The sequence below is a fragment of the Leuresthes tenuis genome, unplaced genomic scaffold (genome assembly GCF_036924035.1).
Source record: "Leuresthes tenuis unplaced genomic scaffold, fLeuTen1.0.hap1 SCAF_9, whole genome shotgun sequence".
Classification (NCBI taxonomy): Eukaryota; Metazoa; Chordata; class Actinopteri; order Atheriniformes; family Atherinopsidae; genus Leuresthes; species Leuresthes tenuis.
The window spans coordinates 24592197-24613542 of NW_027325363.1; the positions used below are offsets into that span (position 1 = coordinate 24592197).

The 21346-nt window shown below is 45.0% G+C and overlaps 3 protein-coding genes across 3 annotated transcripts; 2 read left to right on the forward strand and 1 right to left on the reverse strand.

Annotated features, from left to right (window-relative positions):
• Positions 1 to 2647: 2647 nt before the first annotated feature.
• LOC140314644 (kelch repeat and BTB domain-containing protein 8) lies at positions 2648 to 6192 on the reverse strand. Its single transcript, XM_072392966.1, has 5 exons — positions 5727 to 6192; positions 5255 to 5408; positions 5068 to 5146; positions 4571 to 4798; positions 2648 to 4418 (listed from the first exon to the last, which is right to left on the reverse strand). The coding sequence occupies exons 2-5, from the start codon at positions 5406 to 5408 to the stop codon at positions 2921 to 2923; spliced, it is 1959 nt and encodes a 652-aa protein (XP_072249067.1). The 5' UTR covers positions 5727 to 6192; the 3' UTR covers positions 2648 to 2920.
• A 407-nt stretch (positions 6193 to 6599) lies between these two features.
• On the forward strand, positions 6600 to 13658 carry sars2 (seryl-tRNA synthetase 2, mitochondrial). The gene is made up of 16 exons (XM_072392967.1): positions 6600 to 6910; positions 7043 to 7138; positions 7218 to 7247; positions 8388 to 8528; positions 8608 to 8662; positions 8766 to 8829; positions 8945 to 9050; positions 9145 to 9192; positions 10317 to 10425; positions 11008 to 11053; positions 11143 to 11230; positions 11420 to 11532; positions 12269 to 12362; positions 12532 to 12624; positions 12721 to 12786; positions 13185 to 13658. The coding sequence occupies exons 1-16, from the start codon at positions 6635 to 6637 to the stop codon at positions 13323 to 13325; spliced, it is 1566 nt and encodes a 521-aa protein (XP_072249068.1). The 5' UTR covers positions 6600 to 6634; the 3' UTR covers positions 13326 to 13658.
• Positions 13659 to 14134: 476 nt separating this feature from the next.
• LOC140314647 (uncharacterized) lies at positions 14135 to 20530 on the forward strand. Its single transcript, XM_072392968.1, has 6 exons — positions 14135 to 14362; positions 15871 to 15911; positions 16045 to 16114; positions 16305 to 16370; positions 16514 to 17517; positions 18802 to 20530. Exons 1-6 carry the CDS (start codon positions 14317 to 14319, stop codon positions 18868 to 18870), a joined length of 1296 nt encoding a protein of 431 aa, XP_072249069.1. The 5' UTR covers positions 14135 to 14316; the 3' UTR covers positions 18871 to 20530.
• Positions 20531 to 21346: the final 816 nt, after the last annotated feature.

The following is a 21346-nucleotide window of genomic DNA, read 5'->3' on the forward strand; positions in this document are numbered from 1 at the left end:
TACCTTTTTATTCATGGTGTAAAATGTGCTTTGACACTGTTGTTTAGAAACAAAGGAAATCTTCTCTTCCCACTGACTTACTCGGGGAAATGCTTACTGATTGTTCTCCACATCAGTATCAGTTCTTCACTCTGATCTGACCAGGACCTTTAATCAAACACTTATCTGAAAGTCACCTCTGGACCAATCCATTCTTAACAGCTTCCTCTGTGAATTCCCCTTCTTGTTGCTAAGCAGATCACTGATTAGATATCTCATTCTCTAATCATATCATTTGCACAACTGATTGTGGCACTATTGTTGGTTATGGCACATAAATCATTCCTAGAACAAATCCTGCAGAACCTTTATAGTAGTTCAAATTTATATTCTGATTGAATCACACGTGGGGACATAGACTGCATCCTGCATCATGTTAGAAGCATTTTCGAAGGTCCAGACTCTGCCAGTGAGCATGTCTCCCTTTGTCTCCCCTTGAATCAAAACCAAGTGCAGGAATGTAAGTGTCATCTGGGATGGTAAACTTGATTCTGACAATCAGGGCAAGTTGGGTTGGTTATTCTTGCGTCTTAAAACTTTGAAAATATCGGATCAGTTTGTCCAAAAGAACTTGGAAACTGGTGAATTGTTAGAGCACTCGGTTTGCCTGTCCGAGGTAACGTCACACACCCAAACGTCAACTTGTCCCAAATGCTGCAGAAACACCGGTGACAAATCAAAGCAGCCAAATAATGTCAGTGTCCCTCCCGGTGTTCCCTGAGGGTTCGAGCCTGTGCCATTTATCACATCAAATCTCATGAATCCTGATGGAGGAGCTGGAGTCGGACATGGTTAGAAACCTTTCGGTTGTTAAAACTGCAAAAACAGGGCACTGGCTCTGATGGAGGATCAATAAATCTTTGTGCTTACCTTTACGGAACGCTGCTGTCCGTGATTACATCACCAGCATGTTAATTCCTTACAAACCTGAATGTAGCCTGAGATGCTCTGACGGTGATCTTATTATCATTAACTAATGGGACAAGAAAAACTGTCTAAAAGCCAGCGGGTTCATGAAAAATATGCAAGTTTCTAATTATGCCATTTTATGTAGCCCTTAATTGTAAAGACACAGGACATCACAGCCCACATTAGAGATTAAAAAAATAAAAAACTTAGAAAACATATTTATAATAAAATAGAACAAAGCATTAGAAATGTGCCGTTAACCATTTGAACAACAGATCACTGACAAATTCACAGCATTAGGTGATTTCCAAACAGCTTAGTCATAAATCCTAGAAAAAAAAACAATTTACTTACCTTTAGATTTAAAGTTTCAAAGTTTTAGCCAGGAGAAAATTTTTTTTTTACGCCTTTAAAATTGCTGATCTTATGACTCTCCGTCTGCTTCCGTAAATGGGGATCTATTCATACGCTAACCTGGCCCCACACGCCAGCAACTGGCCTTTCCCGTCTCTGCAAAGCAATCATCAGTTCTAATGCGAATGTAATTCAGCTGTACATTCAGTGTGTTCTGACACACGAAAATAAAAATCAGCCCTACATCTCTGACCCAGAGAGCAACTCTCCAGAAGGGGGAAGAAATTGTAGGTCATGAAATATCCTAATGTTAATGCACTTTTCTACGCTTTGAACACTTCAAGAGCTGCTCACCGGCTATCTTAGAGCCGCTTGTTAACCAGCGTTCCCAGAGTTAGTCTCGTTCCCTGATTTATTGGCACACATTAGGAGAAAGGTCAAGCAAGGAATCATGACACGAGGTGAGCCAACCGGCAGCTCACTCGTTACGGAAGCTCCAGGCTTAAGAAGCTACCCGCATCCTCAAGTCGATCTAGCATGATGCCCCCGAAACTAGCAGCCTCCACATTGAGCAAACTTCCAGTCAGCTGCAGGCCAAGCCATGAGTTTGCTATGAAAGTCCCCACTTTTGCCCACTTTCCAGCACTATCAAGCTAGACACTCCCCGAGTGTTTCCTTTGCCATCTTCCAGGGTCGTCTGGTTCCCAGCCTGAGTACTGCCAGAGCAAGCAGCTTAAATAGGACTTTTTTTTTTCCAGTGGGCTTGCAGGCCAGCTGAGGCTTTGTTCTGCTACCTCCCGGGCATAATAAAGAACTAGCGGTTTTTACAGCAAGCAAGCTTCTGGTTGGCTCGCATGGCTGGTCGAGTACCCCAGCTTCTTGCTTGGTCTTGCTTCTGCTGTCTGCTAGCGCTTAGTTCAGCCCAGCACTCCTGGATCTAATGGGTACCACGGTTCGACCAGCAAGCTTCTCACCAACTCTTACGGTTTGCCCCGTCCTGTGGATCCTCCCTCAGCCTTGCTTATGCTGTGTTCCCCACCTTGCCCGTACTAACATCCTCTCAGCTTGCTGGCCTCTCATTTAATCTGTTCCTCACAGAACATGGAAATGAGCTGTACAGACCCACCCCACAAGTAGTCAAGATTATTTGGTACCAATTCCTCCAAATAGTCAACATAGAACACACAAACTGTTCGACCACACCTTTCTAAGACTTTTCAGTGATGCTAAGACATGAAAACAACCTCTTATAAGCATGTTCAAAAGATTTTAAAACTGGATTTTCAGCAGAGGGGGACTCAATCAGCAAAATAACATTATATCCTTATAAAATTACAAGGCTCTATTCTCTCTGAAAGGATTTTATTCTTCTGACAAAAGGTGGAATAGGTAACATTCAGGTACATGTTGCCCAACTTTTAACCAGTTTCTGGCTCAAATGTTTCTCTGTCCGACTATGGATTTCATAGGATCCAGTATATTATAGGCCTGCTTGGTGGCTGCACACAGTTTGTATAAAATTATATATTTTCCTCTAGAATTCATTTCGAACACAAACATTGTATGAGCTCAAGGACAAGCTCATCGATAGTCACATCAGTAAAATGCTCCAGTCGAGTTAGTCAGTGGGCTTCTTGCAGTTTTCTTTGGCTAGTCTCAGTCTGGACAGGATGTGTTTCTTAGGGAATTTAAGAGTGGTGCACCCAAACTGGCTCACCCCTCCAGTGTCTCCAGGGAGTTTTTCTCTTCTCTGGACCCAGCTGCGCCAGCCCGGTTTCCAACAGTACACACTGTCGTAGAACCGCGAGCCATTTTCTCCTCCCAACACATAAATCCTCCTTTTCCACCTGGCCACGCCCCCTGCTGCAATCCGTCGTGGCAATCCGGGAAAAAGAACCGGACTTGGGGCTCTGTCACTCCCGCCACCTGCAACCCCCCGTTGCTCTGCGCTGACCATCACACCTCCCCCCGTCACCTCCCTCTCAACCCCGGATCCCCTGCCCTCTCTGAAAAACAACACACGGCCAGTAGCGTCTAAAGTCTCCAGATTGGTGTAGTTTCCATCCAGGAACTTGGTGGTATCCCTCATGTATCCCCCAATGGCGCAGACTCCCCCTCGCACTGCCACGCCTCCAGCGAGGCAGGTGGCACCAGAGTCCAGCGCCACTCGTGTCCAGCAGTCTGTCAGGGTGTGATAAATAAGTACACCAGAGTGGACTACGGCCCGGTTCTGTTCAAGTGTGGTTCCACCCAGCAGGTAAAGTCGTCCTCGTAATGCTGCACATGCAAAGGCGCGCAGTGGGAATGGTAATCGAGGACCAGGGCCCCACTGAAGTGTAGTCAGCTCCAGGGTCTCACTGGAGTCCAGCAGAGCTGAGCGGTTACAGCCGCCCAAGGCATAAAGTGACTCTCCGCAGCCCAACAGACCCAGCATAGCCCGTGGCTGTACCATCGCAGGGCGCTCTATCCATCTGTCCAATACAGCATCGTATTCATGCACAGATGCAGACACAGAGCCTGTCCGCAGGATCCCGCCTGCAACAAACAGCCTGTCGCCCACAGCCGTGCAGCCAGGACTGACAAGTGAACCAAGTGCTGCTAACTTCTCCCACTTTCCAGTTCGAGGATCAAAGCAGTCCACTGTGTAGTCCCTTGTAGCTAAATTCTCATCTTCCCGAGGGGTCAGGTCCACGCAGACTATCTTTTTCTCAAACATTCCCTCCCGCGGTCTCAGAGGGCCCCCGAGGCCCTCTCCAGCTGCAGCAGGCCCCAGCTCCTGGCTCAGCCTTCGGCTCTCTTCCAGGGACAACAGCCCCGGACGCAGGTGGTGAAGCAACGCTGGCATGTGGGCGTAGCGATCCAAAGGCTGGTGCTCGGCCCAGCGGCGCGCTGCGTCGTAGACCTCCGCCTCAGAGTCCACTCCCAAACGGTCAGAGCTCAGGAGGCTTCCCAGAGTGCCATGGTCGAGCAGGAGGAAGTCTTTCTGCCGAGCCACTCTGGGAAAGTGCTGGGCCACCAGCCGAATAGAGGCACGTAGCAGAAGCTGGTCATGATGAGACCGAGCCAGAGAGTACATCCCCAGGCAGTTATCCACCGAGAGGTGCTCAAATAGAAACCTGAGGGGGGTAGAGAAGAGGAAGAGACAGAGGAGGTGACAGAGGCAAATAAGAGTAATCAAAACAAGAAAACAGAATTTGATTAAGTAATTACACCCTAACATCACAGTAATAACAGAGCCTTCAAATCCTACTGAGCCTGGAAGTTTTACCTGGAGCACAGGTCCTGAAGGGGCATGACCTGAAGCCGGTTGGCAGCCACAAACAGATCCTCAGCAGTGTCCAGTGAGAGCCCTGCCTCGCCGGTGTACACAAACTGGATGACAGTCTCCATGACAGACGGTGTCACGTCTTCAAGTCGGATCTCAGTGAGGCGTGATTCCACCAAAGGGCTAGTGAACATGGCCCGGAAGTACGGGCTCACAGCCGCCAAAAGGACTCTGGCGGGGGAAGGGGGTGCGAAAGAGAGACACAGAGGCGCATAGAGTATACTTCCATTCTTATCACAGACAGAATGCCTAGTTCCAGAGCTTAACTTTAATCTGCGATCACACAACGTGGCTCACTCAATTGATTTGTAATAATAATGTTTTTAAAAGTCAGATGTGACTGTGAATTTAATATGTTCGGTCAGTAAAACAAGTCATCCATACACGGCCGGCGGGTAAAACTTCTACACGAGCAGTAGAGCAAAGACACCCAGTCCTACCTGTGACACATGAATTTCCTCCCCTCAACAAGCAGAGTCACATCACACAGCTGCTGTGCGTCCAGAAGCTGCTTTAGTCCTAAAAACGCAGGAGACAAAGGCTGGAGGAGTGAAAGGAGAGATAAACTGGACAAAGCAGATCGGACAGGGATAAAGAAAGCCCCGCTTCAGCATTTGTCTGTCTCACCATGTGTGATGTAGTCCCCCAGCGGAGTGGTGCTGTCGTCAGGAAAGTCCTCTTCTTCGGAGTCGCTGTCTGATAGAGGCTCCCCTCCTCCCCCGTCCCCGTCCTGCCACGGCTGGGGACGCCAGGTGACTGTGCCCCCCCGCACAGCGTTCATCTGCGCGGCATTACACACATACAGCACGCCTTTAAGTAAAGCCAGAAAACCTATTTAACACTGTCACCTTTCTGCAAACACGGCCGAAGGTTTTCTCTGTGAAAAATGCTGGTTTCTAACAAGAAAATCTATGATAGCATGTATTAGTTTTAGTCAGTTGCCGTGGCAACATGCAGATTTCTTCAACCCTATTTATTCCTCAAGTCATAATTATGTCTCCAAACGTCTCTTTAGAAGTCTGGCTGTAATAAATGAAAAATCAGACTTTTGTTGAGCCTCGGTTTATCGCTACAAGACTGAATATTTAGCTCTCCTTACCTTTGCTCTCCTTCTCGTTTCCACCGTGAAGGCTGGTTGGGTCACTCTCAATAAGAATTACTGAGGCAGTTAGAGGCAACCTATCTGTATCCAGGTAGCCGGTTTGCTAGCAGAAACTTCCAAGCATTTGGTTGTCTCGGTCTTCCAGGCTCAGTTGACAAGCTCGTCCCGGCCTGTGGTGAAGCCGCGTCAGGCTACTCGCTGTTCATCCAGCCCGCTGCACACCATCAGCACTAACCGAGGGACCAAAATAGCTGACAAAGAAACACTTCTCTTCCCGTGGTAAACACGCGTCTTCGTAACACATATCGCGCCACCATAGCAGTGAGTCCACAAGTCCAGCTTGGCCATGAAACGTTTAAAAGTGTATGTTTTAGCGCTGAAGATAAGAACTGAGTCCAGTTTCACTCGGCCGCACTTGTCATGTCTGAACCGGATTACCGCAACGTTAAACTTCCCCTCATCTGATTGGCTGACCTTTGGCTCGTGACGATTGTTTGGGGCTGAACCGTTTTCTGTCAAGCAGCGACAAGAAAGAAAGGAAATCCTGTGTCCCCTCCGACCGTGGTATAAAATGTGCTATTTTCAAATAACATTTAATTCAGTAACGCTTTATTTTTTATTATAATCTCCTCCTATCTACTTTCCTTATTCATGTGGCATTCAGTGCAGATACGGGTGATTTGCACCTTGATATATTGGTAAAATAGACTAGAATAAGGGCAAATAACTATCGGTTAAATAAACATAATTAAAACAATCACGCTTCAGTTAGATTTCTATTTCCAAACATGGATACAGACGCATAAACGCAATAAAGTCAAAGGAGAACTGACAAATATCTTTATATTATAATAGCTTGGATTATTCTTACACCCATTGAATGCAACATCTGTCACTCGGCAAACATGGCGGCCCGTATAGGCATGATTACAAGAGTTGGAGGTATTGCACTGACTGTGTTACACCCGGTGGCTAGACGATGTTCAAAGCGGAGGATAGACGTGTTCATCCCGCACCGCTTTTCGCATGGAGTCCGGAGCAGTTTGTACGAGCATGTCCGCGAAGGCTACAGCGACAAGCCCGATCTGGACATGAGAGCTGTGTGTGAGGAGACCGACAAAGTCATCGCCAATGTAGAGAGCAGGAAGGGGGACCTACGGGGGGACGATGTCAGGAAAATTGTAAGTAATTTGGCAGTCTGTTTAAATCGCAGCACGCAAACAGTTTGCATGCAAGAACATTATAATTCAATAGCACAGTTCTATTGGCTTTTCCACTTAATCATACTGATTGTGTCTTTCTCTTCATTGTAGGTATGTGTGTGGCAGGAACTCCAAGCAGTGAGAACAGAAATCTTTGAGTTGGAGGAGGACAAGAAATCCATCAGTGACACAGTCAAAGCACTAGTGGTGAGTAATTAATCTGATAGCACTGATTATACAGTGTCAACGTATAAAGCTGTCTCTCTAAACAATCTTTTCTACACAGAGCACGAGGGACAAGAAGGCCCTCGCTAATGTAAGTTAAATGCAATAAAACAAACACATTTGCACACACGGATGGCAAATATCACACACGCAGAGTGGCTGTCTGTGTCATAGGTATAGCTAAATGATCTTGAGGAAAAAGGAAGTACATCCTCTTTCAAATCACAGATTTTACAAATCAGGGTATGATAAACAATCACCTGGTCCTTACTAGATCTTAAATCAGTTACGACCTCAGATGATGTGATGTACACAGTGTCATTATTATTGTCATTTCTATTCTATTCTATTATTTATTTAACAAAAGATCAAATAGAAAACAAGTATAATGTGCAAAAAAAACCTAAGTATGCCCTTGCTACTTCTGTAGGAATTAAGAGGGTAAGTCGCAGCCGGGTGCTGCTAAACAAATGCATTTGATTTTATCTCAGACTCCACAAGCGTCAAATAACATGTTAAATGTTTAAGTCAATAACCATATTAGAAAAAGACTGAACACATTGGGCTTGTTAGGAGGGACTGCCAGGAGAAAGTTAAAGCTTGGGCGAAATTGGATCATGCAACAGCACAATGATCCCCAAGCACAGCAGTAAAACTGCAACAGAAAAATAAAAAGAATCAGAATGTTGCAGTGATCCAGTCAAAATCCAGACCTCAATCTGACTGAAGTGCCATGGCAGGACCTTAAATGAGCTGATGCAATGTTTTAAAGAAGCTATTAAAGCACAGGGGATGCTTAGTTTGCCACTTACTGCTTCCACATTTTGGCTTAGTTTTGTAAAATAAATATTGACATGCTGCTATATGCTACATATATCTGTTGTATTTCCCTAATTCTAAGGCCTGGAAATGACCAGATGTTTTATTTCTATCATGTCCTGATACATCAAACATTAAAACTAAAAGAATTGAAAACTTAGAATTGTACTTTCTTTTCCCACTTGAGTGTATAATGTGTTTAACAAAGCTTTTCTGGCAAAAAGTTGTCATCTTTTGAAGGCATAAATGAAGGTAGTGAGACCAGTAAATAGAATTTAAAAAAACAAAAAAAACAAAAAAAAAACATAAATTTGCAGCCACTTTTTTTTGCATGTGTATATTCGGATGACACAGTACAGTCATATGTTGAGTAGCTCCTGTCTGAACAAGGCTGAAGTTGTCGATCCCGCAGCTTCCAGAGTACTCCCAGGCCCTGCAGAGGGGCCGGGATATCCGCAGCAGACTCAATCAGCTGTACCTCAAAGAGACTGAACTGGATCGGGAACACTACAGCCGAGCGCTCAGACTGCCCAACACCTCACACCCTGATGTGGTGAGGACACCGTCCACCTTTGTTCTGAGTATTTTGTGCACTGTGAAGCTGAAGTCTTCTTTCCTCTCCTTTTTTCAAGCCTGTTGGAGATGAGAGCCAGGCAAGGGTGGTGGAGCTTGTTGGGCAGAAACCAGGTGACTGCTGGAATATGAAGTGTGGATGAATAGAATTAAAATGTTCTAATCTCAGATTATTTGATGAATGCTTGCATAAAAATCGGTTTCCTCATTGCTTCAGAGTTTGACTTCAAGCCCAAAGGCCATGCAGAGCTGGGGGAGGAGTTGGGACTCATCAGGCAGAGGTGGGAATCGCTCACCTGTTGTTATTAGCTACCTGTTCTTCTTACTTTGACTCATGTATTTGTCTAATTGCTGACAGAGCGGAGATGTTTACCCTTCATCTCTCTTCTGTTGCAGGCGTCTATCTCATGTCTCAGGCCACAGGTCTTACTATCTGAGAGGAGCGGGGGCCAGACTTCAAACTGCACTCCAGAACTTTGCCCTCGACACACTGCAGCGACGGGTACGCTTGTGTTTGGAGATGCCGGATATAAGTGCATTGTCATATTTCAACATGTTGAAGAGTCAAAGCTGAGTTGTCCTTTCGACTCGTGCAGGGCTTCATTCCCATGGTTGTGCCTGACATGCTGAAGGGGGCGGTGTTTGTAAGTAGTTCCACAAGAACAGCATACTGCTTAACTGCAGAAGTGGGATCTGGATGATCGTAGATTTAACATCAAATTTAACATTGCGCAACACTAACAAAGTGCTGTTTAGTTATTGTACAGCCCCAGTGGGAGGATGACATACACTTACCACTCAGTTAGGGGGGAGAAAGGTCTTTTCAAAAGTTTAATGTTTTTTCTGTTTGATCTGTTCTACAACCAGCTTTGACGTGTGTTTGGGGTCACTGTCATCATTTGTCATACAGTCTATCAGTCCCACTGGCAGCGAAACAGCTCCAGAGCATGATACTACCACCAACATGCTTACCAGTTGGTTCAGCGTTGTGTTGTGGTTGGACGCCTCACCTTCACTGCTCCATCGTGAGCCAAACATGTGACAGTAAAACCTTCCAGGTAGCCTACCAGGTTACGTCAGCAGGTGGCATAGTTGTACCATTCAGTACCATTTATGATTGGCTTTAATTATAAACCACACAATTATTTTCACATGGGAAAAAAAAGTGTTTACCATGAAAATGTTTTCAGTCACACAGACATTCGTATAAAGTTCTGTCAGGATACACTCTACTTAAACTTAGAGTTGATCAGTGTTTCCAGTGGAATTTAATGACAGGACTGTAGCTTATGTAGATCCTTTTATTTCACAACGTCAGGGATGAATTACTCCTCATCCATTTTATGACTGCGTTTGATAGAGGACAGCGCTAGGGGCAGGGATAAAAAAAAAAATGGTTTAAAAATGGTAAAAGTACCACTGAAGATGAGCCTGCTGCCGAGGGGAGCCAGGATATACATATACATATATATAAAATATTTTCTATTTCAGGGGTGGCAGCACTTAAAAAAAGGATGGTACCAAGACGTGACACCTGGTGGAGAGGGATAGAGCACTTTGGCATGCTCAGCTGCTGCTGGTGTGGGGTGTAATAACTGAAAACAACACTGAAATGATCATGTTAGTGCATGTCTTGATATTTGACCCCATTTTTATCAGCACACCCACAATTATGATCACAGTCAGGGCTGTTGTTATGTTAAAGTGGATGCAACCATACAAATTCATTCTTATTTCTCACTCTCCCGTCTGTCTCTTCCACTTTTAGGAGGGCTGTGGGATGCAGCCGAATGCACATCGCTCTCAGGTCTACTCGCTCGATCCAGCTCGTTTCCCAGACCTCAACTTGGCTGGGACTGGAGAGGTCGGCGTGGCAGGTGAGACTGATCTCCTCTGCACCGTCAGAATGCGTTTCCATTTTCTCACAAATGCCCATGAGTGTTTGCCAGCATAACAGGAGTGCAGATTTGTTTTGGAACGACTTTATCTCATAAAGTTGCAGCTTCAGAGAGCCTGCGGTAGAAAGCAAATAGTGATGGTTTTTGAAGCGTCACTAGAGAAGTTTGTGAACCTTAAAACCACGTTTTGAAGTACAGCAACCTTTGTTGTGCACATTACCGGGCCTGAAGCTGCCCCGGAGTGCTTGGGGGCTGAGATAATGCGTTTCAGAAATTCAACTTCAGCATCTAGGCCTAAGTCAACCTTATCATTTTCATCTCCATCTCATAGATGAAGCCTCAGTTAGCCACCTCAGTTCCATTTCAGACCAACATGGAAACATGTTTTTTTTGTTTTTTTTACATCCGACAACTGTTGGGGGAGCCAGGGAACCTGTCAGTCCCAGTCAAAACACCTGCATTCTGCTCATGGCCTAAACGCGCTTATATGTACGTTTCCTTTTTATACACGTATCAGTGTTGCATAAAAGGAAAGCTTGTGTTTGTGTCTCTCTTCCTCAGGCTATTTCATGGATCACGCCGTTAACTGGAAGGACCTGCCCGTCAGGTTAGAAGCGCCCTCTTGGCTACAGATAGAGTGGTGTTGGAGTAAGTGTAACTGACACGACTGACCCAATCCATCATCTGTCACTGCAGGACGGTGTGCAGCAGCACCTGCTACCGAGCAGAGACGGACACAGGCAGGGAGACGTGGGGGCTCTACAGAGTTCATCACTTCACTAAAGTAAAACTGATGGCAACACACATACAGGGGATGTTTGACTTGGGTTCTATGAATTAGCAGTTTCATGCAAACTGAATATTTTTCCATAAATGATGTGCGTGGCGTTCAAATAATTGTTGAATGACACGAAACAGCGTACTGTCTGGTGCTGTGCTAACTGGCTTTGTCACTGACTGTGTGTTGATTCAGGTAGAGATGTTTGGAGTGACAGCTGATGAGACTGGAAAGGAGAGCTCTGAGCTGCTGGGGGAGTTTGTCTCTTTGCAAAAAGAGCTGTTTTCTGCTCTGGAGCTCCACTACAGGTCAGGACACACACGGTTGCACCACATCAGAGGCTTATTTAGAAGGAATTAGAATTAGAAGATAAATGTGTTTATCCAAACTTTTGTCAGCTGGTATTCATCTGTCATACCTGCAAATTCAACCTGTTTATCAGCATTGACAGATTTGCCTGCGTACTTCTCATCATGTGTGTTTACTTTAACGAGTAATGAGAAATGCCTCGTGTTTAATGCTCAGGTCATGTGCTGGGTGTCTTTTGTTATATGGCAGAACAAACTCCTAATAAACAAGATCATGCTAGCATGTAAAATGTTAAAAAAAACAAAAGGAAAAAAAAAAGAGACCCTGTCGCTATGTGTACCAATACCTTTTTACTCCAGTTGAACAGATTGTTAAGTTGTGCTTTTACATCTCAGTAAGAACTGAGCAACTGTAAGAGCGAAAACCCAGAGTTAAACCCGAAGTTACCCTGCTGAGCCACTAGTCCTCCTTAATTGGGTTATTTCTGTGAAACATTGCAACATGTAAAGACACGACAGCCTGGCCAGCCGTCTTTCTCTGTTGTTGGAGCTCCCTCTAATTGATGGGGCATTAAGGTAAACATATTTTTAGTCCTCTTCTTCCTTCTTGTAATGTAGAGAGAAAAAACAACACATAGAAATCTTTTATCATCAGTTGTTGTCGGATCATTTAAATTTTTTGGGCAGCTTTCAGCCAGTTTTATGGCGTCACTTGTTTTTGTGCGTTTTCCTTCAGAGTGCTGGACATGCCCACTCAGGAGCTGGGTCCTCCAGCCCACAGAAAGTATGACATCGAAGCTTGGATGCCTGGGAGGAACGGCTACGGGGAGGTCAGACCCTGTTAATCAGACTTTATCCACTTGATCATTCAGATGCAGGAAGCAATTGAGATGGAAGTGATGGTCTGCTGAGTGACGCACAAACATGCTACCTGTCTTTCCTGAAGAAGAAGAAGTGTGATGGTTTGTGGGAACGTTGTTGTTTTTCTCCATATATCAGATTTCCAGTGGATCTAACTGCACAGACTACCAGAGCAGGCGCCTCAACATTGTGTATGAGAGGGAGGACGGCAGCCTGCAGTACGCCCACACAGTAAGACTGCAGATGGGGAAGCACTGCTGCACACTCTGCTGCTCTAAGCTGCAGCATTATACCACCTCCGTAACGTGTGTTGTTCCGTCTGCACAGGTGAACGCTACGGCGTGCGCAATCCCCCGGATTATTATTGCCATTCTGGAGACTCACCAGACCAAAGTAAGACTCCCAGCAGGTGATTTTAGAGAGGTAGCTTTGGTTCAGAAACTTTACATTTTAATGTCAAAGATTTATGTTCGTAAAATTCGACCAAATATTCTGCATTCAAATCTACATTTTTTAAATGGATACATATCTGAGCCTTCCTTTCGAATAAAGCACTGCCTTGCCTGCCCAAACATTGTTGAGCATCAAATAATTTAACAGTAATTAAAATACAATTTACAAACTCCCAAGTCAGTGTCCATCCATCCATTTTCTATACCCGCTTAATGCTATTCAGGGTCACCTTGAAAGAGTCTCTTCAATGGATGAACCTTATTGATTAACAGACATTTTTAAACCCTTATGGCGTCATGTGTCCCCCCCCCCCCCCCCCCCCCCCCCCCCTTCTCCAGGAGGGAGCAGTGCGTGTCCCCCGAGCCCTGCAGCCTTACTTGGGTCTGGAAGTGATCGAGAAGCCAAAGCACACTCCACTGAAATACATTGGACCAAACCAGCACAGCCGGCCACCCAGGCCTGCTCCTAAGAGCAGATGAGACTTGTGCACGTGGACTGCTCTGACACCGACCAAGATCCTGAGACATCTGTGGCAGAAAACATTCAACGCTGTTGAGTCGGAGAGAAAACTAATACCTACATAACGGAAGTGGATTTGTTTGAATGGCCATTTGCCTAAAATCCCACCAAACATACTTGAATTGTGCAGGAATTTAGTGTCTGCTTTTGGGGAATGTATCAAATCTGGCAGTAAGTGTATTTATCCATGATTTCACATGCAATGAAATCATAAATATATGCTCAATTGTCTCTTGTCCTGAAAAGAGTAACAACAAAGAGGGGGGAATAAAAGAAAAAAGAATATCTTTCATGAACAATGAATTTCTTTCTTGTGTGTTGTTTGCTGCTAGTGTTTTTTGTGATACAACCCTGATTCCAAAAAGATGATTTTCAAATCTCCCAAAGAAAGGTTTTACTACACTGGAGAGTAGAACACAGAAAGCATATCCAACATTTAAAGCTCGTCATCTGACTATTTAATTACAAATATAAGCTCATCTTGAATTAGTTGGCAGGAACACGTCTCTGAGAGTTGGGTCAGGGGCATGTTTACGACTGTGTAGCATCCCCACCTTTAACAACAAGAAAAAAAATGTCATCAACAGTTCGCTGCCGCCTGGGAACTGAAGGGAGCAGTTGTTAGACCTTTGGGAGAGGAATGGCAAAGTGTCTGCTTGGACCGTGCTAATGAGGGCAGGATTTGGTGAATGTAATTCTGCTGTCTGTTCTGGCTGTGAGAGGAACTATTCCACGCGCCAGCATTTTGTTAACATACTGTAACCACAGGAGGAGCTGCCAGGCAGCGGTCCGGGCTTTGATCTGAGCTCAGTCACCTGACACACACACACACACACACCGATACTCACACAGCGGCTCAGCTCGGCTCCACTTCATTCGGTGGGTGTGTGAAGAGGATCCCGTCCATCATTTCAAGGTTATCTCCTGCAGGAGCCTGACTCTTCGGATCCTATGGGAATTCTGATAACCGCGGTTTTTCTTTGGGCTGCAGTCGGAGGTAAGCGTCCAAAACATTAATCATACAATCACGATGTGTGTATTTCGGACTCTAGTGTGAAAAGACGGTTGAAATTGCGGGAAAGCTGTAGCCTCGGCGGGCTGTGCCGAAGTCTTTTACACATTCAGCTCTCTCAACGACGTGGTAAAACCGGACAAAACACATTTTAACAGCGTAGCGACCGAGGTATATGCTAACCTAATGGCGCAAGCTTCGGGGGTTTTAAGTCTTAATACGCTTAAGGAGCGGTGTTATATAATTTGATATATATTTTTATTTTTTCTGTTCCTCTGCCAGTGGCTGATACACTATTGTTATGTTTAGTTTGTGTTGAGTGACATAAACTAGTCCACAGAAATGTACATTTAAAGCGCCACACAGGTGAGCTGTGCGCGTGTAGTGGCGACACGCGCCAACCGCCTTGAAAGAAAGCCGCTGTAATTAAACAAGTGCAGGCAGCTTTCAGACGGGGAGAATTAGAGGAAATCTGCCTCCCACAGAGGCACGTATGTCAGCCGGGTTAATATTGGGTCGCAATGGTGTTATGCTGCAGCACAGTCGATAACCTATATAGCGGAGACGGTATAAACTGAGAGGTTCGTGCTTTGTCGCAGTGAATGAATGAAATAACTCCACCCTGACATCAATTATGGAATTCACCTAAAGCTATAATTAGATTAAACGGGAGCTTTATTTCTAAACGCCACTGCAGCTCGCCGCCAATCGGATGCCAAGAGAGGGTGTAATGTCAACAATGCCATGAGCCACTGCGCATCCTTCCGCCTCCATACATACACACACTCTGCCTCACATGGACATGGTGGAACAGGCCATGCTTCACTGTGAGCAGATCACATGTCTGTGTGCTGGTTGCTCACTGGCCAAACTTATCAATTAGTCTTATCGATCTTGGTCTGTACTGATCAGACTTTCACACACCATTTAGTTTAGGTAAAATGCACTGATTTCTTTTGTGTTTTGTTTTAACTTGAGTTAATTTGTCACATTTTGTATCCACATAGGCTACACACACAGTGGTTGTGGATGAAAAGGCACAACGGGTCAATAGTTCCATGTGAATGCTGGATGATTTTAACGACTGAACTGACAGCCAGATGAAAACTGAGCGTGGTCCGCGCTGACTCTGAGGCCCTTGATAGGTTCAATGTATTTCTGTGGGAAAAGGCGCCGATGGGGCTGCTTAGTGTGCTTTTAAGTGCAGGCGAGGGATTGGTGACTTATTTAGCACTGATGGGGAACTACCTGCCAGCTAAAGCCGCTGGTAATGTTTGCATCACAGCAAGAGGAAGCAAGAGGTTAAGCTTCTTTACTGAAGTAACTGTTCTCAACTCGATGAGGGAACAGCTCCACCTATGCCCCTGCAGGACAGAGGAGACACAGTGGCTCCTCTGCGGTGCTGGGTGAGGTGTTTTGGTGCTGCTATGCTGCCTCAGAAACACTAATTGTTCTTTCTCTCTCTCTGCACCTCCCTCCATACTTTGTCTCAGTGGGAAGCCGGCCAGTAACCTCACCCCTTAATGATGCAAAGGTCAGAAACGAATCCATTTTATTTCTGCTATCTTTCAGTTTCTTCGTTTTAGTTACTTTAGTGTTGATGGTGTGTATATATATATATATATATATATATATATATATTTTTTTTTTTTCAATTGTGCCAACAGGTTGAATGTATTATTCAGGAAACACTGAATGAAGATGAGTCGCACCATGAGTGTGGACCGCAGCTTGCAGGTAATATCCTGATTATCTGTTCAGCAGTGCTCAGAAAATCTGCGGTGGAAGGCAGCTTTATTTCTATTTTATGCCACGTTTTACTTCCATCTCACTACATTCGAAGCGGTGTATTTTAAACCATGACTGATATACTAAGGGGCCTTGCTTTTGGTGTCAATATTGTGAGTTCTTGTGCCTGATTTTGCAGAGGAACTTAATGAAGTGCAACGACATCAGGGTCTTCTCAGAGAGCTACAGAGGCTGGCTGAAGACGGTAAGCACAAATTCACACCGACAGTCGTTGGTGTTGGTGTGTTTTCAAGCACATCACTGCTAGAAAACATGGCCCGGTGGGTTCATTGTGTCATTTGTTGTGTTATATAATGCTGTAGCTAACACTGACTGCTGCAATTCCAGAGAGAGAAAAGGAGCAGGGGAACGAAAGGGAGCGATACGAATACAATCTTGCCGATGATGAGAGCGACTTTGAGCAGAGGGATGACAAGGAGGACGAGAGAGATGTGAGCAGTGTTGAAAAAAAGACAGAGGAAACGAAAGAAGACATGACAGAAGAAGACGATGCCAAGAGGAAGATGACAGAGGAGCCACGGATTGAAAGCAGAGGGACGGATGATGAAGAGGAGAGAGCTAAGGAGCTTGAGGAGCTGCTTGCCGAAGAGATCACCAAGAAAGGCAAGGAGGAGAGGAATGACGAGGAGCTTAAAGAACTACTGAAAGAGCTGAAAAAGAAGCGATATGAGGCTGTGAAGGAGAGGGAGATCCAGAAAGGGTCTGAAACGGAACAGAAGCAGGAGGCGGAGGACGAGAAGATCAAGCAGAATGAAGAGAAGGAGGAAGAAACGGCGGAGGATTTGGAGAAGCTGAGGTTCGAAGAGAGGAAGAAGAATGAGGTGGAGCTGATGGTGGAGAAAGAAAAGGTGGAGAAGGAACTGAAGGAGCTGCTCAAAGAACAGGAGAGCAGCAGCAAGCCGGAGCAGGAGAGGGAGAGGAAGGAGAAGCAGGAGGAGCTGGAGGAACTTGTTCGAAAGATGAAACGGGTGCAGGAGGAGGAGCAGCAGGGTGGGCAGGGGAGGGAGAAAGAGGACGGGGTGGATGATAAGACGGGGGACGAGCAGAGCAGAGAGAAAGGGGATGAAGAGGAAAAAGAGTCCGAGGAGAATGACGTCGAGGAGAAGGATGAAGTGGCTGAGCTGAAGGAGCCACAGCAGAAGAGAATGATGGAGAAAGCCAGCGACGAGGCCACGCGGCAGTTTGAGCGGGAGAGGTACAAAGATGAGGAGGACGGGGATAAAGATGGGGAGGATGAGGAAGATGAGGATGAGTACATTAGAGAGGACGAGGAAGACGAAGAGAATGAAGACAACGAGGATGAAGAGGATACTGTCGAGGACGAAGGGGAGGTGAGTGAGCGCAGATAATTCTTGAATTATTTACACTGTAAACAGGTGTTTTTGCAACTGTGGCCATTCTTTAGACCCAGGAGTAAAACTTGTGCTGTGATTCATACGCACTCGAGTTCCCAACAGCATTCATGTTCACGTCTCAGTTCTGAGATACATAAGATGAGCTAATTCAATTACAACATCTTTTTTTTAATCTTAGCTTTAACTTATCGTATCTCTGAAACATCATCTTTTTGTGTCGTCTGTCCATACTTCCTGACAGCAACACTGTACAGATGTATTTCTAATAACACCGTTACCAACTGTACGTAACTGTCACTACATTTAAAGGCAGTTCAGACGGTTAAATACTGAGACAGACCCGTCCACTGCGGGCACCAAGAAGAGACTCCTCAGCCGCTCGCGTTGCAGTAAACTCACGATCAGAGTATGGCGTTTCCTCCAAAGTTAGAAGCATCGAATTCAACTCGATACAGTGGCTGACGAGATCTCAGAGAGTGTTGTCAAAGAGGACAGAGAAGCTCAGCAGCTGAGGTGTTAAGAGTGGATCAGCAGCCTATGGGTTCGCTCGAGGTGTTGTGGCACCTTTCAAACAAGTTTCTGAGGGAATGGCATGACTGGATGCTAATAAGCTCGTCGGTGTTTCTGTCCGACTGTTCGGGCTGCAGAAGGATGGGAATGTGGCGTACGCTTTGTTTCCGAAGGCTTTTGCTGATGGGCTCAGCTTGTTGTTGGAGCTTGTGTATTTGCCAAACAAAGCTACATGTTACACTGCAATTGAAAGTCTGCGCTGCTTCTAAGGCACTGAGAAGATGACCAGCTTCACCCGTGACTAAACACCCAACTCAGAGGGCATCGGAACTTACCTCCAGCTTCCAGAAGCATGCTGGAATTTTCTTAAAACTGTCAGCGGGAGAAGAGAAAAATTGATAAAGAAGCATTTTGTTGCAATAAGGATGTTTTTTGAGGAAGAAAAGCTCTAGATTGATATTTAGCAACTATATACAACTATGAAAACAAAATTCATAAGGTTGATTATGCTTTCTTTTGATGATTATTCAGGAAAGTCAAAAGTGAAGCTAGTTGCAAATGATCGTTTGAGTTCTTACATCAGAACGAATATCTGAGTGCATCCCGGGGCCTTTTTCATTGGCCTCTTTCAGAATATTATATTTCACATTTTAAAATATTTAATCGATCTGAAATTTTTAGACATGCTTACACACACACACACACACAGTGCAGACGTGTGTCATTTAGTTCCCTTCTTTCTATCCACAGGAGCTCCTGGAGATTGAAGCAGAGTTGCGCAAAGTGGCTGCAGAGCTGAGGGAGCTTCGCAGAGGATAAGACTCCCACGCAGCAGAATGACAAACCCCCCCTTCTTTTGTCGCAGTCACACAGCAAACCCACACGTTTCCCATTCAGCAGCCTTCGCTGTCTTTAAAACACTCAGAGAAATGTCTTTAGACGTGAACCCGTACATGGAGAGTAGTAGAAACTGTACATTCTCCTGTATCATGTCTGCTTTTAGATTGTCCAGAAAACCAAAAAAGAAGCTTTCACTGTTTTCCGCAGCTGAATAGTTCAAAAGAACAGCGCGGTTTTCCGGAGAATCTGAAAGCTCGTGTCCGTCACCGGTGTTTCTGTCTGAGTAATTGTAAAAGCTGTCTGTAAGGTAGACAGGGTATTTTCACTTCAGTCGCACTTTTAAAAGCCGTTGCACTTTCGTTCCGATTTTTATTTTGTCTGCAGATGGCCAGCCGTCACGGATGCTGATTAATCAGTGATTCTTTCATTCTCTGTGTACTGATTCCCAGCTGGGAAAATGTAGATATTTTGTGCAATAACCAATAACTTTTATGTGTACACTGTTCTGACTGTTAACGATATGTAATGCTGATATTTCTACACTCCTCTTCATTTCTTTGACGATCGAGTGGAAACGAGGATTGCGTTTCATTTGGCTCACGCACTGTTAAAACTAGACTGTTTGTGACGAACCGGAGTGACACAAGCCAAACGCACGCAAAAACAAGGCCGACTGTAATTCTGCACTCCCATGTCGGATATGAAGGTAGTCCTCTGCGCAGTAGGTGTTGTGGTGACAGAATGTGCTGTACTTTAGAGCTTACAAGGTCTAAAAGTGTCACTTCAGGTTCTCAGCCAGCTTTGCACTCTTAATGTCAACAAGCCAAGGAGGAGTCGAGGGAAGGTGGTGGGGACACGCTTAAAGCCATTTGTTGTTTCTGTTGGTAACAGCAACACTGAAAGTGCTCCCTGGTGTTTCATCAATGATTTCAAGGCTGTCATCTCATTTGTGTAAATATATGATATGTGGTCTGTAAGCCAAGGTTATAGGTAATGTGAAGCAACAGCGCCCCCGTGAGGACGTTAGATAGAAATGCAATTTAGAGCAGCATCTCCAGGGTTATCAGTAGAGGTCCAATTACTGCAGTAATATAGAGCAGATTACAGCACATTTGAATGCAATAATTACCCAAATGAGTTATTTCATGTGTTTTAAGTATTCGTATAGCAAACACATTCCCTCACTTTTCTACAAAGCCAAGATTTACAGTACATTCATGTATTTGGCCAAGTAGCTGGTCAGCTGGTGTAAACAGTAATAACACGTTTTGAGATTAGCGCCGAGGAGCTCATCACACTGTGTCCCAAAGAGTAAAAGTTCGACCACTAGGGAATAAAATAAAAATGAATGTACTGTAGTTTTCTGGGAGAGGGGGGTGTGTTTTTTTTGTATAGGGGAGCAAAATGTAACCGACAAACCAGCAGGAAAGCTGTAGAAAGTGTCTGTGCGTTCTGGGATGTCGGGAGGCAGTGATGGGCTGGACGTAGAGGACAGTTCAAACAACAGAAGAAAAAATCAATCAATTCTAACAAAAATATGATCTGTAATACACAATTAGTGGCCAATCAGAGCGCTGTATTTTGTGCCTGCTGTATTCTCTTCGATGCTACCTGTCAATCAATAAACAGTATCAAACCACTTTGTGCTGCCTCTTGTCTGTTGGCGTAAAGTCCTACGAAACAGTGGAAAAGCTTTTGCCTGTGACTTTTGTATGTCCTCTGATTTCTTCAAAAATGTAGTTGTGACCTAAGAAGAGCTTGCGCACAGGAGTCCGGCAGATGTTCATTTGTCGAACGCTTATTTGATGTGGCTGAGGAGAGGAGAAGGCAGAGGGGAAAGAGCATAATTGTCTTTCTGTGAGTTTCTGTACTGTTGTGTGCACCTTGAAATGCCTGAGAAGATGATGTGAGCGTGAGTATGTATCACACCATACAGGGACCACATTCAGCTGAATCTGAGCTCTTCCTTCAGGTCTGACACACATGGATTCTAACAAAGTTATTATTTACTTTAAATTCAGCTTCCAACATCGGGTTAACTTAACGCCCCCTTTGGAGAAAGTGGATGCTGAAAAGACTTCCACACACACGCAGGTGTATCCTCCCTCATAACTCCTCCAGCAAGCTTCCTCTCACCTTCCCCAGATGCACTTCAGGGATTGAGACATCCTGCAGAATATTTGGCCGGGAACGAATTCTGGGCAGACAAGGACCCTCATTAGATGAATGCAACCAACCTTCTTTTTTTAAGGTGCATTTTAGAAACCTGTGCTCTGCTCCCATCTCAGGGAATGTCAGTAGAGAATATCTCAAACATCCATCCATCCATCATCTGCCGGGGGTCGGGTCGTGGGGGCAGCAGCTTGAGCAAAAATATCTCAAACAAAATTCCTCAATTCAAACACAATGTCACCGACATTTTGATGGTTGTACATTAATTTAAGATCATTTCTCC

Bases quoted from the DNA above. Each gene is read 5' to 3' on its own strand.
- LOC140314644 (XM_072392966.1), bottom strand. From the start codon at position 5,408: ATGAACGCTGTGCGGGGGGGCACAGTCACCTGGCGTCCCCAGCCGTGG. The intron at 4,799-5,067 runs GTAGGACTGGGT...TTCCCCCGCCAG, and splicing joins AGGAAATTCATGTGTCACAG to AGTCCTTTTGGCGGCTGTGA. The intron at 4,419-4,570 runs GTAAAACTTCCA...TACCCCCCTCAG, and splicing joins CTTCAGGACCTGTGCTCCAG to GTTTCTATTTGAGCACCTCT.
- sars2 (XM_072392967.1), top strand. From the start codon at position 6,635: ATGGCGGCCCGTATAGGCATGATTACAAGAGTTGGAGGTATTGCACTG. The intron at 11,533-12,268 runs GTCAGGACACAC...GTTTTCCTTCAG, and splicing joins GCTCTGGAGCTCCACTACAG to AGTGCTGGACATGCCCACTC. The intron at 12,625-12,720 runs GTAAGACTGCAG...CCGTCTGCACAG, and splicing joins GCCTGCAGTACGCCCACACA to GTGAACGCTACGGCGTGCGC.
- LOC140314647 (XM_072392968.1), top strand. From the start codon at position 14,317: ATGGGAATTCTGATAACCGCGGTTTTTCTTTGGGCTGCAGTCGGAG. The intron at 15,912-16,044 runs GTCAGAAACGAA...TTGTGCCAACAG, and splicing joins CACCCCTTAATGATGCAAAG to GTTGAATGTATTATTCAGGA. The intron at 17,518-18,801 runs GTGAGTGAGCGC...TTCTATCCACAG, and splicing joins CTGTCGAGGACGAAGGGGAG to GAGCTCCTGGAGATTGAAGC.